The 15,225-nt window shown below is 34.4% G+C and overlaps 1 protein-coding gene across 5 annotated transcripts in view; it reads right to left on the bottom strand.

Moving 5' to 3' along the window:
* Nucleotides 1-5,460: 5,460 nt before the first annotated feature.
* The window catches only part of LOC127700346 (protein asteroid homolog 1-like), a 35,880-nt gene continuing 26,115 nt past the window's right edge, over nt 5,461-15,225 (bottom strand). For 3 of the 5 annotated variants that reach the window (XM_052203771.1, XM_052203769.1, XM_052203772.1), the window contains one exon: nt 5,461-7,455. In XM_052203771.1, coding sequence (XP_052059731.1) covers nt 5,605-7,446 — 1,842 coding nt within the window. In that variant the 5' untranslated portion in view covers nt 7,447-7,455 and the 3' untranslated portion in view covers nt 5,461-5,604. Of the gene's footprint in view, nt 7,468-9,045; nt 9,539-15,225 lie in introns of those variants that run through there. The other 2 variants (XM_052203768.1, XM_052203770.1) reach the window with 2 other exon arrangements.

Raw genomic sequence — 15,225 nt, 5'->3', positions numbered from 1 at the left:
GATATTGAAAAGGCATTCTGCAAGTTGGACTTCATAAATCTGACCGTGATGTAACTCGCTTCTTTTGGTTAAGTGACCCGACAGATACAAACAGTCCGTTTACAACTTATCGTTTCAAATCAGTCTTATTCGGAGCTACATGCTCATCATTTATACTGAATGCAACTTTATTCAAACACTTTGAAGAGAATCCTAGTCCAGCAGCTTCAAGAATTACACAAGACTTGTACGTAGACAATGTTTTAACTAGTTTTACTGATGAAGACGACTTAATGCAGTTTTACCGTGATTCCAGGTATTTATTACAGAAAGGAGGATTTAATCTCAGGTCATGGAATTCTAATTCTAACAGACTACGACAACTTGCTGACACAGAAAACGTACTAGATTCAAGTAACGAGGTCAACATAATTGGAATGCGCTGGAAGGTAGCGGACGACAAACTTTTTTTTGCAGAAGTAGACATAGATTCAACCATGGTAGATGTAACAAAAAGAGAAATATTACGACAGTCGTCAAAAATCTTTGATCCGCTTAGCATACTTAGTCCCGTGACAGTGAAAGCTAAGATACTAATGCAGTCGCTATGGAAACGTAATTTTGGATGGGACGAACGTTTACCTGAAGATGTAACTACGCAATGGACTACTTTATCTACAGATCTTAAAGGTACAAAACCAGTTCAACTTTCCAGACTACTAAACAATGATGGATTATCACCGCAAACAGCTAGTTTACACATTTTTACCGATGCCAGCAAACAAGCTTATGGAGCATGCGCCTACATTATACAAGGAAAACATTCGCAATTAGTTATGGCTAAAAATAGAGTTGCACCACTTAAAGTTATTACTTTTCCGCGACTGGAGTTGATGGGCGCCGTAGTTGGAGCGAAATTAGGTAAACATGTGTCGAATATTTTAGGAATTACAGAAATCACATTTTGGTGTGATAGCCAAATCGTTCTGAGCTGGTTGTATTCGTCGAAAATACAAAAACCTTTTATTGCTAATAGAATTACAGAAATCCTACATCTTGTAGAAAATAAAACTTGGAGGTATTGTCCAACCGACTGTAACCCCGCTGACTGACTTACGCGCGGAATGTCTTCATCGAAGTTTTTGAACAATGAAACTTGGTTCAACGGACCAAAATGGCTTGCACATGAAGAACAATGGCCGCATTGGGATCGAAATTCCGTTGCTATGACAACAATTACAGACAATGAAATTAAAGAAATAAACCGGCAAATTCAACAAAATGATGACAGATTCACAGTTGTAAAGGAAGTCATCAATATAGAGGAGTTCAGCAGTTATCCAAAGCTGCTCCATATAATGTCTTACGTATTGCGCTTTATAACGAATTGCAGAACACTTTCAGAAAACAGGAAATACCAACAGTTAGAGATAGACGAGATTCAAAATGCTTCACTCGTTTTGATACGGAATGTACAGCAAACTATTTTCATTAATGAAATCCGCAATATTGTTTCAAAGGATACTAATCGACTACCTATTGTACGTCAGTTACGATTATATATCGACGAAAAAGGACTACTACGTCCGGAGGAAGAATTGACAATGCGCTCGTTAGCGAAACAGTGAAATACCCTTATTTACTTCCGACAAAACACCCATTGACAACATTGATTATTTTGGACGCACACAAACTACAAAAATATATGGGAAAATTACGTTAATTCTACAGACATTTTGGATACCGAAAATCCGACAAAGAGTGAAAACCGCATTACGGAATTGTATTCCCTGTAGGAAGATAATTAGTCGACCGTATATTGCGCCTGACCCACCACCGCTACCAAAGGATCGTCTTGGAGAAGAGCCGCCATTCAGCGTCACGGGAGTTGATTTCACAGGAGCGTTACATGTACGACAAAATGGAAACAAGGAAACGAAAGCGTACATATGTCTATTTACGTGCGCCTCAACCAGAGCTGTTCACATTGAGTTAGTTCAGGATTTAACGACACATTCGTTTTATTAGCATTACGCAGATTTATTAGCCGTCGATCTTTACCAAACATTATGATAATTGACAATGCTTCTACATAGAAATTTGCAGCGTCAGAGATTTCTCAAATATTCAAATCAGAAAGTGTGCACAGAAAACTTAGTGAGTTTGGAACAGTGTGGAAGTTTATACCCAGCAGGGCTCCTTGGTACGGAGGATGGTGGGAGCGACTTATTGGACTCACAAAAACTTCGCTCAAGAAAACATTAGGACGTGCCTGTATAGACTTAGATATGCTACACACCGTTGTAACAGAAATCGAGTGCACACTGAATGACCGACCGTTCACGTACATCTCTACTGATGAAAAGGATCCAGAACCACTTACGCCGTCTCATCTTTTGTATGGTAGAAGATAAAAAAAAACTCCCCGTATCCTTCAAATGACCATAGCGAACTTAAAGACACTAGAAAAACACTAACTTGTGCTTATGCGCTAAAGCGTAACAAACAACAACAAGAATTGCTACAACACTTTAGGACGAGATGGAAGAAAGAGTACATAACATCACTACGGGAATTCCACAGAGCCAGTGGAAATAATCTACAGAGGATAAAGACCGGGGACATCGTACAGATACATGATGACTCGCCTAGAACTGTATGGAACATTGGTATCATCGAGAACCTTGTGCGTGGTGGAGATGGTTTGGTGAGATCAGCAATAGTGCGTACAAAATTTGGACTTACTAATAGACCAATCGTCAAACTGTACCCACTAGAGATAAATTCTAATGACAATGATGAATCGCAAATACTTAGAAGGAGTGTTCGTTTACAAAACCGCAATCAGAGACTGTAATTATAACTGAGCTGAGAACAATTTTCAATCGCAACTTGATTCAATGAAAGTTATATGTGATTCATAGACTTTAAAGTTTCAAATATTTCATTTCTTTTCATTTCATAGACAATTTTCTTAATTTCGATACATTGCTCATTGAGACTTTAATTGCACAAACTCGCTGCCCCGAGTATGTCGAGGATAAATAGAGACTATCAGTACCGCGGGAATCATATTTGTGCTTATACGCGTTAGCGCTGTCTATATGTAACGTCATGGTTGCTATGTGTTAACGTCTTTGTATTCCAGCATTATATAATTCATTTGTATAGACGTCTTTTTCTCACTTCATAACACAACTCATTCTACAATTATACGATCACGAGAATACACCCCCTCCAAACCCGAAAAAGCAAATGCTCGTCTGTAATGTCCTTCGTGTGGCCTGGTGTTTTAGAAGAGATCGGAACCTTTAAAAAAACTATCTCGGAACTTCTGTATTGTCAGAGAAAATTATTAAATGATTGGCATTGCAGCAATTATGAGTTAATTGCTTATTGCAATTGTCTTCCGTACGAAGCGTTGCGGGCACATAGACTTACCATACCGGGCGTCATTCTGTCCGTCTGGTGTTGTTTAAGCGCTCTCACGTGTACAATTCTTACCAGATTTTTATAAAATTTATATTAAAGGTTTATATAGGCAATGTCTTGGACAAGTTCGAAAATAAGTCTCAAACAACTGTTTTTAAAGCATTAATGTCCCTTTAAAATAGAAATCATATGAAAATTTGCATTAAGAGCTCCTTAGCCTACATTTTTTTTTTTATTGTTATGAAGTATTTTCCGAACCTTTATATTTAGCAATTTCTTGGATTGATTAAATCGGCGCTGATCTATTTTTTACATGAATTATGTCCATTAGAAATGAAAATTTTATAAAGAATGCATTGTTAGAGCTCTCAAGTGTACAATTCTTGCCAGATACTCATATAGAAAATCAACGCTGATCTTTTGTTTTTACAGGAGTTATGTCTGTTTGATATGGCACGTCTGAACCACTTTTATTACTTAATCTTAGATTAATCTAAACAAAAACAAAAACAAATCACAATTATATGTAGATGTTTGTTATCACGAGTTTATGCACTAAATATTATGTTATGATCGATTGATTGGTGTTTAATCTCCAGTGGCAAATATTAAATGCATCTGAGGATGAGAACATCTTAATGTTCATTTAGAACTAATTAAACTGCCTCTGAATATCGAAAAACGATATATTCTGCATTTATTATTGCCAATTCCCAATAAATCAAAAAATGTGAAATATGTGTGTTTAGGAGCCTGTTGTTCAGTGGTTCTCGTTTCTCGTTTTTTACATAGATAAGACCGTTGGTTTTCCTGTTTGAATTGTTTTACACTAGTCTTTTTGGGGCCCTTTATAGCTTGCTGTTCGGTGTGAGCCAATGCTCCGTGTTGAAGGCCGTACTTTGACCTATAATTGTTAACTTTTTATACATGGTGACTTGGATAGACAGTTGTCTCATTGGCACTCATACCACATCTTCTTTTTTATCTAAACGTCAAAAATGTACGTATAAAACAACAAAAAAGGACAAATTAAGCGAACTGTCGTGATAAATCTTTTTTTTTTCAAACAGCACTCAGACTTAAATGATTTAAACAGAAAAAAAGTGAGACCCCTATTTTTTTCAATATTTCAATTTCGAATACAACTATTAATAGTATTTGTTTACTTTGGTTTTTTTTTTTAGGAATTAACAGAGATGTCAAAATTTAGATACGACCCATGTTACCTCATTGATCCTTTGAATAAACTTATTCTTAAAGGTTTTCAATTTAACACCGTAGTAAGTTCTTTGAAAACTGTTCTTATCGGTACTGACAAATTTATATATTCAGGCGTTAAAAATAGAAAATGAGGTTAAGGATAATGGACATAATATTATGACAGACAAACTCTGTAACATAAGGCATCTGGAACATAATGCTATATACAAGTAGTCTACGCCGCCGTCGCGTTGAAATCCCTATGTTTCGCATTGTGCTACTTTCGTTGCAGGCAAGACAAAAATGACCTTTTACACATTATAAGAAAAAACAAAAAATACTTGCAAGGGATGATAGGAAAAAATCTCCCATTGGTGGGTCTTATGATTTATATACCTCTAAACCAGGTACTCGTAGTTAAATTTTATAAACAACTGAGATAATTAATATATAGTGGCTCATGGTCATTCAAGCTATTCAATTATTTTTAAATATACTGCAAATGTTCTCGGGAAAACTGGTTCGGTGTTTTCCTTTTTCGGTCAACCCTGTGCCTGTACCATCCTCAATGTTTTAGTTATTCGTAAAATTCTGTATCATCATTTTGTGACGACAAATACGTCAAACCTGTCCTGAAAACTTGTACATGTTGTATAGGACCCATTACCGATGTCATAATGTTTGACCCGGCTTTGACAAATCTTATCTAAGTCTTCTTACTATAGGCTCACCAAACAGAAACAACATCAAATGCAACCACGTGTACATACACAATCTAATCACTTGCTCAAGCAGCTATACGTTAAAACTTAGATTGAGAGCATCTCATACAATGAAAAGATTTGTAAATGAAAGTTTCTTTTTCCGTTTTATTCTAATTCGCATTTTTGATTTTCTGAAACTCACCCTTAAGTACATATAGTTTAAAGAGAATATTTTTTTTCAAATTGAAAGGCAAACAAGTAAAACAAGAACGTTTTTTTTCACTGCAGCTTATGCACTATTGTTTATGCAAACGTTCTCTTGTAAAAAATATAACATCTGGTTAAACCATACAAAAACATTACATCCATATAAATGTTTTGCAATAATATCTTCATTCTTCTCATTCAGGATATAATACATTTTGTGTAGAAATGAACCATTGAAAACAATAGTAGGATTAACATTTTCGAGTGGACATTGTAAAAGGCTGTTAAGATGTGTTGTATATAAAATACAAGACTGAAACTGTGCAAATGTGTATATGATATTCAGTATGAAATCTCGGTACGATTTTATATGTCCATCAGCAAACTCTGTTGCCTCGGAGTGCAAGTTTTCAAGCCTTCGAATAATTTTGGTTCCAGGTTGAAATTCTTTGTGTCTTGCAGAAAATAAAATGTAACAAATAAGAACAGATTTGATGAAGTTATTGTTAATAGACGGTTCAGCGACTCTTGCCCAATATGCTGTAATCATCAAAAATAGGCGTGTTTGATCGAGTTGTCCACTTGTTTTACTAGAAGGTACTGAACAACACAAAGCCGTACTTAAAATTTTGATTTTTACTGCAGACGACATGTCCGGTACATGCAAATCTTTGAGTACTCCTGTAGTGCTTATAACTCCCTTTCTTGAGAATTTGCATAAACTCCCTTTTTGTCGATCATATTCTGTAATGTTGGTTTCAGTTCCTACCAATAATGCATATATAACCTCTCGAATTGACAGACTGCAGTCGTGGGAGGAGGTTTCATGTGTGCCCTCTAATTGACACGTGAAAATGTTTTTCTTGTGTATTAATGTATTCATTGCAAAGTTTGGAATTTTACCCCTGCGGTGATGTTCAATTATCCACTTTCTAATACCAAATGGAAATGATGATCGACAAAATCTCCTCGCATCACTTCTATGAATGAGGTCATAAAGGTTATAACTCGTATATTTCCCGGTTTCTGTATATACCTCTAGGGAACGGAAGAGTCTTTCCTCTTCGTTCTTGTCTTCCTTACAGTAATATTGCAATTGTCTTTTCCCCCTTTCAACATCTTTGCAACGACTTATCCAGTATAAAACCTTTCTCGTTGTTATAAAAAAGGGTTCATTACGTTCACATGGCGTTTCAAACACATCTGAAGTTATGGCCATACACTCGGGAAGTCTAAAATTATCAGTATGGTATGCAAATTGTAGAGCTTTTGAATCTTTAACAAAGGTATCGTTACCGAGCGCAGTCGCCAATAGCGCCATTTTATCCGTTAAATAAGGAAATTTTTTCAATAAGTTCTGAATGAAATATATTTTGATTTCAACGGAGGATTTATTTACTCCAGTCAAAATTGATTTAAACGGTAGTGAATCAAATGGTATGTAACCGAACTGGACATCAAAGACAAAAAAGTCACTATTAGACGACAAAACCGGACATTTCAAATCATTACCTAATTTTTGAACGTCTCTATCAGCTTCAAAATCACTTTTTAAGTAGTTGATTCTAAGTTTGTCTAGTATGTTAATAAAAGTAAGAATGGCAAGAACTGGCGTACCTTCTTCCGGTTTATCAATACGATGTTTAGTTTTGCCTAATACAATTCCGATATCCTTGTTATCCATATCAAGGGCGCCATCAAAAACCACAAAAGGTGTTATCCTGCGTTTAAGAAGCCACTTAAAAAACATTTCTACCTTTTCGGCGTATTCATTATAATTTCCAATGGTATCAATATTTGGATATTTATACAGAAATTGGACTAAACAGTTACCAGCGATCACCAGTCCTATGTCTTGAAAGTCAGATATTTTCCAAAAGCTTGGGTTCTTCTTTGCAAGATTGTTTATACTTGGAATTCCCATTTTTTCAGCCTACAATACAAACTAAAAATAGAAAAAATGTTGTAATTTCTAGATTACACTGTTCTTTCTGTCCAGTTAAGAATTTTGAACGGAATTCAGAGTATATCATCATGATTTGTTTCCAAAACTACAAATGCAGTATACCAGTGAAAAAAAATAAGAGTAAAAATGACATGTCCATTTGCGCGAAAATGCATTTGTCAAAGGTTCATATCAGCAATGTCTTACAGTACAAATTTGAGAACTGGTACGCAAAACTATTTTTAAAGGAGTCATACCTCTTGGAAATATTAATAATATTGAAAATTGCATTGTTAGTTTACACTCTCATACCTACATTTCTTGTAGGATTGTTATGAAATGTATATCAAATGATAATATCAGCAATGTATGGGACGATTTCAAAAATCAGCACAGATCAACTAATACTGCAAGAGTTATGTCCCTTTGAAATCTAATTTATATTGACCATTGAATTGCGTAAACACTCACATGTACATGTCAAATTTTACTGAAATTAATATCAACAGTTTACTGATTTAAAACTGTTTATAAACATTTTAAAGAACAGAGAATTCCTGATAAGATGGATACTGCCTTTGAAACTCATATATCAACTGAATTTTTAAATAAGAACAACATTTATTTTTAAAGGGACAGATAAACCTGTAATATTTCAGAAATAAAGCACGTCAAAACAAACAGTTACAAAATGACAAAAAGCAGTGACTTAGATATGATTTGGCATGGCATAATAAAAAAAAAACAGTAGCTAAAACATTGTTAAGAGTATTAGCCAATTTTTTTCAATCTTCCATTGTTTACACCATTATATTCAGAAAAATGGAACAAAATCTAAATCTAATAATTAGGAAGCATTATGCCATATTCTACATAAGGAAATGCCTGTACCAAGTCAGAAATATGACAGTTGCTTTCTATTCGTTTGATGTGTTTGAGCTTTGATTTTGCCATTTGTTAAATAACTTTCTGTTTTGAATTTTCCTTGGAGTTCGGCATTTATTTTATTTTACTTTTTACTAACTTTCTATGTAAATTATTCAGTTCTATCATTAATAATAGATTATTGAGCATATTTGAAGCCCCCCCCCCCCCCCCCCCCACAAAAAAAAACAACAACACATAACAATAAGGAGGTGTAGTATGATTGCCAATGAGACAACTATCCACCAAAGTTCAAATGAAGTAGATGTAAGCAATAATAGGCAACCGTAAGGCCTCGAACATTGTTTGGATTTAGAAAATATAGTAGAACTTCAAATAGTATAATTGTTAAAACATTATTCCAAAAATATGTAAACCATGAAGGCAAAACATTTACGGATGTTTTATAAAACTAAACAAGAGGCTCCACAGAACCTGAATCGACCACTTGGTAAACATATGCCATTTGGATAATTTTTTCCTTCATTGCAATCAGATATGTTTGCTTATTTGTAGATCTTTTGAAAGTCTTGTTTTGATGATCATTTTTATTGTTTACAGTTGATGCGTGTTTATTAAAGTTTTTAAGATAAAAACGTCACTCAATGGCAATAAATCCGTAATTAGTGTGACAACTTGGCAATGATGACTTACATGTAGCTCTTTTGCTGATCTTTTTTGTTTCTTTTGAAGTTTCTCTGTAACTCCTATAGTCATGATAGTTTTTGAAAATAATGTAAAACATGGATAAAAATCATCATTAAGTACAAATAACTTCTATAAAGAGTTGGTTGATAATTTCAACCATGATGACTGTTTATAGTTTGTGCAAAAACAGCAAAAAATAAAATAAAATCATAAGATCTTTGCTTTTTACACATTTTCTCTATCTATAATGGTTTCTGCAAACATTTCTCTGTATCTATTATAGTTTCTGCAAAAAACGCAAACAATGAGTTCAATGTCTTTCAAGAGCAGTAACTCCTCTAAGGGGCCAATTGGCGATTCGTCTATGTTAATTTTAGACCATATTTTGTTAAACATTTTTACTATCGAAACATTCTCTGTATCAACAATTATAGTTTCATTAGAAATGCAAGAAAGGTAAAATTCACCATCTAAAGGCAATAACTCCTACAATGGGTCCTTTGATTACCGTATCACCATGGTGATACGGTCTGATTAGTCAGAGGCTGGACGTCTGGAATGTGGTTAATCTGTTAACGGTATCTCATTGGTTATAAATAACATTAAATGGCTGCATCTCAGCTGCTTCCAGGCTGCTTCTGGGGGAAGTGAAGGATATCTTAACGTCTGATTGGCTATTATTGAGTTGTATGCATTATATGTCAACGCGTCCGTAAGTGGGGTCAGATAAAAATCATGATAGTAGGTCATCGGTAGAAACTATAATGAAGTGTTCAATTGCTATCATAATTTAAGCCAAATTTAGTTCACGAAGCCCTGTCAATTTGAGCAAATAATATCATTCTGTGATGATGAAATTTATGTTATCTTGAAATTTTGTTGCAATTTTGGTACAAAGGTGTGTAATTATGGATTATTAATGTTCTTTCAAAAACAAAACAATAATACATCTAATCTTCACTTTATAGTGCGTATTGAAACATATTTTGCTATATTTCTTCATAAACTATAATTTTCAATAGTAAATACACAAAACGTGTGCTCTATGATTAAACATGTTATCCTCACATTTTTCATTGCTTGAACATATTGATTAGAAAATATTCAAATCACGGAATTTACCGTATTGATACGAAGATGTCCTTTCGTTTCCCCGCGTATTCACCGCTTCATTGATTTCTGATGTAAACAAAACAGACAATTGCCGATAAACAGCTGATTAAAACTTAGAAGAATAGAAAACAAACAAGGTGAGTAATATTGTTGCGTGTGTGCAAGGAAGCAAACACCAAGCATCCCTTTTTAGTTATGGGCAAGGGTTTCAGTGCACTATAGTTTGTTTAATGACCCCTCTAGCTGGACGTCTACGACTATAGATCTATAGATGAAATTAAAAAAGGCAGCAATGTCCAATGAGCAATTTGAATTAATATGCCTGAAAACCCAAGATACTTGCAGCACAGCGAGGTCCCAAATGATGTTCGCATGTAGGGTAGACAGTTTAATGTACTCGTACATGATGATTTATTCTTTGGAGTCGTCGTACACCCCAGGCGGATCCAAAAGTGGGGCTGGGGGCTGGGGCCGCCCCTCCCCTTGGTTGATTATATAGGCCCCCCTTTCTGGATCTACACAGTGGCGCTCAGCAGTCATTGTTAATTGATATATCAACAGCACTGAGAACTGCATTTGACAAATGTTTGATATAGATAAATCCAATTCTAATTTGTTCACATTACAATGTACAATGTATCAGGTCTTACAATAAGTATATTTCGTCGTGATGATAATTACTATTTGCTTTGACTCACATGCTCGAGATAATCAAGGTTTCCCATTTTCAGATGGTGCTGCTATTTGCTAACCTTTTCAAATCTGAATGAGCATAATCATCATAATTACACCTTATGTAGAATCCTGGGTTTTGATTGGTTGATAGCCAGTGTATTTTTCAACAATTTACTTTTATCAAGGATTTGTATAGTGATAGTATACAAATCCTTGCTTTAATCAAATAAATATCGTTCATTTTTTAACGCAGCCGGGGTATATGTAAAAAGGATATGCCTTTTTTACCCTCTCTGCCGTGGTATTTGCCAAAAAATACTCTATCCGACTGGACGCTTGTAACGTCACGATCATCAATGCGTTTTTGAACGTTAACATTCGGTGTAATTAAACAGATATAGCATGTTCTTGAGGGGTATTTGTGAAAAATACCAGTCTTGAGAATGAATTTCCCTCGCCTTACGGCTCGTGAAATTTAACATTCTCTCGACTGGTATTTTTCGCAAATACCCCTCCTTAACAATGATATATCTGTTCAATATACAATGGTGCTGAGTTTAATCTAACGGCTGTATTTGTATAAGTATTTGTAATATGTGATATTGGCAGATCGAACTGACTATGTATAAAGGCTCTAGTTTATGACTTGGATGCATTAACAATGATGGTGGTTGATAAGGAAATCCAGATCCAGGATGTTAATCCAAAACCGAACAGGTATTTTACTTATATATATTAGAATTCATCCTCCTGAACATAGTACCCATATATAATAACCATACACCTAATCGCTCTATGGAATTCTGTCCCAGCTGACCTGAGAATCTGTCCTGCTTCAACCATTGACATCATACTACAATCACTTTTCCATTATGGCGTCAGATATTTTGTATTATGACGTCAAAATTTTACGTGAACCTTTGTGATGGCCAGTAATTGCAGACAAATAGCAATAAGTAGGATTCAAAGCAATCTTTAATAAATCAACTCTAATGAAATATTATTATATATATACATGATATAGATGATCACGTGACATCATGAACATAGACGTCGCTTTACTAGTGCCGAAAACAAATTTTTCAAATGCATCTATTGAAAATAAATTATTGCATGCCTTTCATAAGTTCTGCTTTGGACATAACTGAATAACAATGCCGAATATAATGGAAGCATACATTAAAGTAAATTTCTTTATTTTTCACATAGCATCTGACAACATTGAATGATATGATATGAATCAGCAGATTTATCGTTGTTTTAGAAGTTCAACGAGAAGATATATATTTTACTTAGTTGGGTGGGTAACATAACATTTATCTTGTCATTATAATATAAAAAAAGAAGATATGGTATGATTTCCAATGAGACAACTCTCCAAAAAAGACCAAAATGACACAGAAATAAACAACTATAGGTCACCTTATGGCCTTCAACAATGAGCAAAGCCCATACTGCATAGTCAGCTATAAAAGGCCCCGAAATAACAATGTAAAACAATTCAAACGAGAAAACCAACGGCATAATCTATGTTTGCTCATCATTCATTATGAAAACCATCACATTACAAATCATTTTAGGAAAGCATGACTGTGTAAGCAGACATTTGAGGAAGCAACAAGTCTGTAGGCTGACTGTATATTATCTGAACAAGTTCATTTCTTGTCAACTTCATAATTATTTCAAATATTTTAATAGATGTCATCCAAATTTGGTCTACCGGTATTTCTTTCAGCTTAATATTCTTGCTTTTTCAAAGTCATGTTCATTTATTTTTCAACTGCGCCCAGAAATATGCGGTTACCTTTAATTTCAGAAAAGGATTTAGGGAAAGGCGATCTGGGTCCCCCTTTTAAAACCTACATTTAATGTTAATGCAGACATATTACTTGTTCCAAATCAAACCTTGTCAAGTTTCGGGCCCCTGGGTACCCCTTCTTTCTATAATTCATCCTACATCTACTTTTGAATTTGTTGCTTATTTGTTATTTGGTCTATGAATATCTGTCTATATATTGACAAAAAAGTCAATGAAACCACATCTTGATGGTCCCACAAAAATGTTGATAATGTGTACATTTCATTTTTTTTTCTAGCTCCTCTCATATGATAGCAGTACCTTTTTGGTCACTATTCTGTGTTGCGTCTAAATATTAATTGTAACACTTTAAAGTGACTGAACAGGTAAAACAAATACTTCTCAAGAAACAGAAAAAGAAGACTACTTGGAAGTTGGAACAGCAACAGACTATGTATGAATAAAAACTCAGATCGGAATAGCATGGATGATATATTTATACATTTTGTACATCATTGTGAATAAGCAAGGAAAGCTATTAATAATGGTGCGTTTTTTAAAAGTTTATTGGGTTTTTTATTCATATTTTGTTCGAATTTTCACACAATCTGTCAAAAAGGCAAAACTAACTTTACTGAAACTTTCAAACAATATGAGAAGAGTTTCATTCACCAAAACACTCTTGCTATTCTGCAAAAAAAAAATCATGCATGATTTTGTGAATGAAAGGGGAAAGAAGATCCTGAAACAGCGCACCTGAGCATGTCAATTGCGAACTGACCCAATAATTTATATATCACGACCAGTCAACTGATACTGACATTATCAGAGAGTACACATCAAAGGAAAAATGCACAAATTACCGATAAATTGTTGAATATGATATCATAGAATTAAATATGTTTTATTACAAAAAAAAGTGTTCTCAATCTTGTCGATAGATATATCAGAATGTCATATCAGTACCAAAGACTACTCTCTATCCAAGTCACAATTTGTAAAAGTAAACCATTATATGTTGAAGTACGGTCTTCAACATGAAGCCTTGGTTCACACCAAACAGCAAGTTATATAGTCCATATCAATCATGACAATAAACATAAACAAAAAAAACAACTATCGCTTACTAATAATCCTGACTATAGATCTATGTATTACATGGACTTGTTGCCATCAGAAATGAAGATATAAATATTTCAACTAACAAAAGCATATGCTTACACATGCAACCAAATATAAAGCACTAAATGATAATACCAATATGAAGCTCTCATCTATAGAACTTACAAAAAAAATGTCAAGATTACAAACTGCAACAAAATTATAAAAAATATAAGAAGCCAGCTGACAACATGTTCTAGAAAAATATTTGCAATTAATATTTCATTCCAAATCCATTACCACAAAACATCTTCTTACAGTTATACTACATCTGGAAATTAGTAATAACAACACTTAACCTGTACCTTCAAAACTAATTGCTTCTTCTAAGACAAAAGCCAGATGAGATATTCATCACTTGATGTGCTCCAGCTAGAAATAGAAAGGGGCAGGGTGCCAGTGAAGGGCAGGGCACTTTTTATGATAGGAAAAGGCACGTCTCATTTCTTTTGTCTACGTTTCTGTGTTTATCACGAGTTCACTTTTTTTTTACTGTATATGTTGTTAATAAAGATGCATTAGTTGTTGTTTTAATTATTTGCTCTATAAAATTTGCATTAGAAAAGTCATTCATACTACATGTTCATAAAACATGGCAATACACATTCATACATCAGATCACTATTAACCAAAAGAAGCGAAATAAACTTACTATTCTCCCCCCCCCCCCCCCTTGGAAAAAGGCGTCGGGGAGGGGCGCAACTGAAGGCACCCAGGGCATGGCTAAGGGCACCCAGGGTGCGGCGCCTTTCTAATTGGGGCTAAAGAGACCACTGTCTTCTATACATATAACATGTAATATTCTCATATTCGAACGGCCAACTATAGTAGTCAGAGGCGGATTTAGAGAGTTTTTCAGGAGACCCCCCCCCTTTTGTGGAAAAATTTTGGTTGATCATATACATGTAGTGAATCACTGAATCATGACTGGAGCTGGCCCCCTCTTATGAAAATTTCTAGATCTGCCACTGGTAGTCCATTTTGTCTAGCAGTAATCCTTAAAAGTAAATAATACGTTTTTCTTATCAACTTGATTATAACCTTGCTAACTATTACATAACTGTCAAGACACAGTATGCATGTTAAATCTACTTGCATTGTCATAAAGAGTAAACAATCATATTCCACAAAACAGACAAAAAAGTGTTTGTATCGTTACTTTAGCTATTACAAACCATATATATATATTATCATATGTGACTATCAAGCATCCTTCAATGATAACCCTGATTCACCAATACTACAACTCAAATCAAAAACCAGGAGTAAAAAGAAACTATATATTCTAATGCTAGGAGTTCAAGATTCCAATAAAAAACCCTATACCCACAAACCACCGATCTCAATACATGTATAAGCAGCTAAAATACGGCAAGCTTTTTAGAAAAGCTATTACTTGTGATTTCTACCAGTTGACTTATTTCTAGATCTTATTGTTG

This window comes from Mytilus californianus, unplaced genomic scaffold (genome assembly GCF_021869535.1).
Source record: "Mytilus californianus isolate M0D057914Y unplaced genomic scaffold, xbMytCali1.0.p SCAF_5, whole genome shotgun sequence".
NCBI classification, from domain to species: domain Eukaryota; kingdom Metazoa; phylum Mollusca; class Bivalvia; order Mytilida; family Mytilidae; genus Mytilus; species Mytilus californianus.
This window is presented reverse-complemented; position numbering and strand designations above follow the sequence as displayed.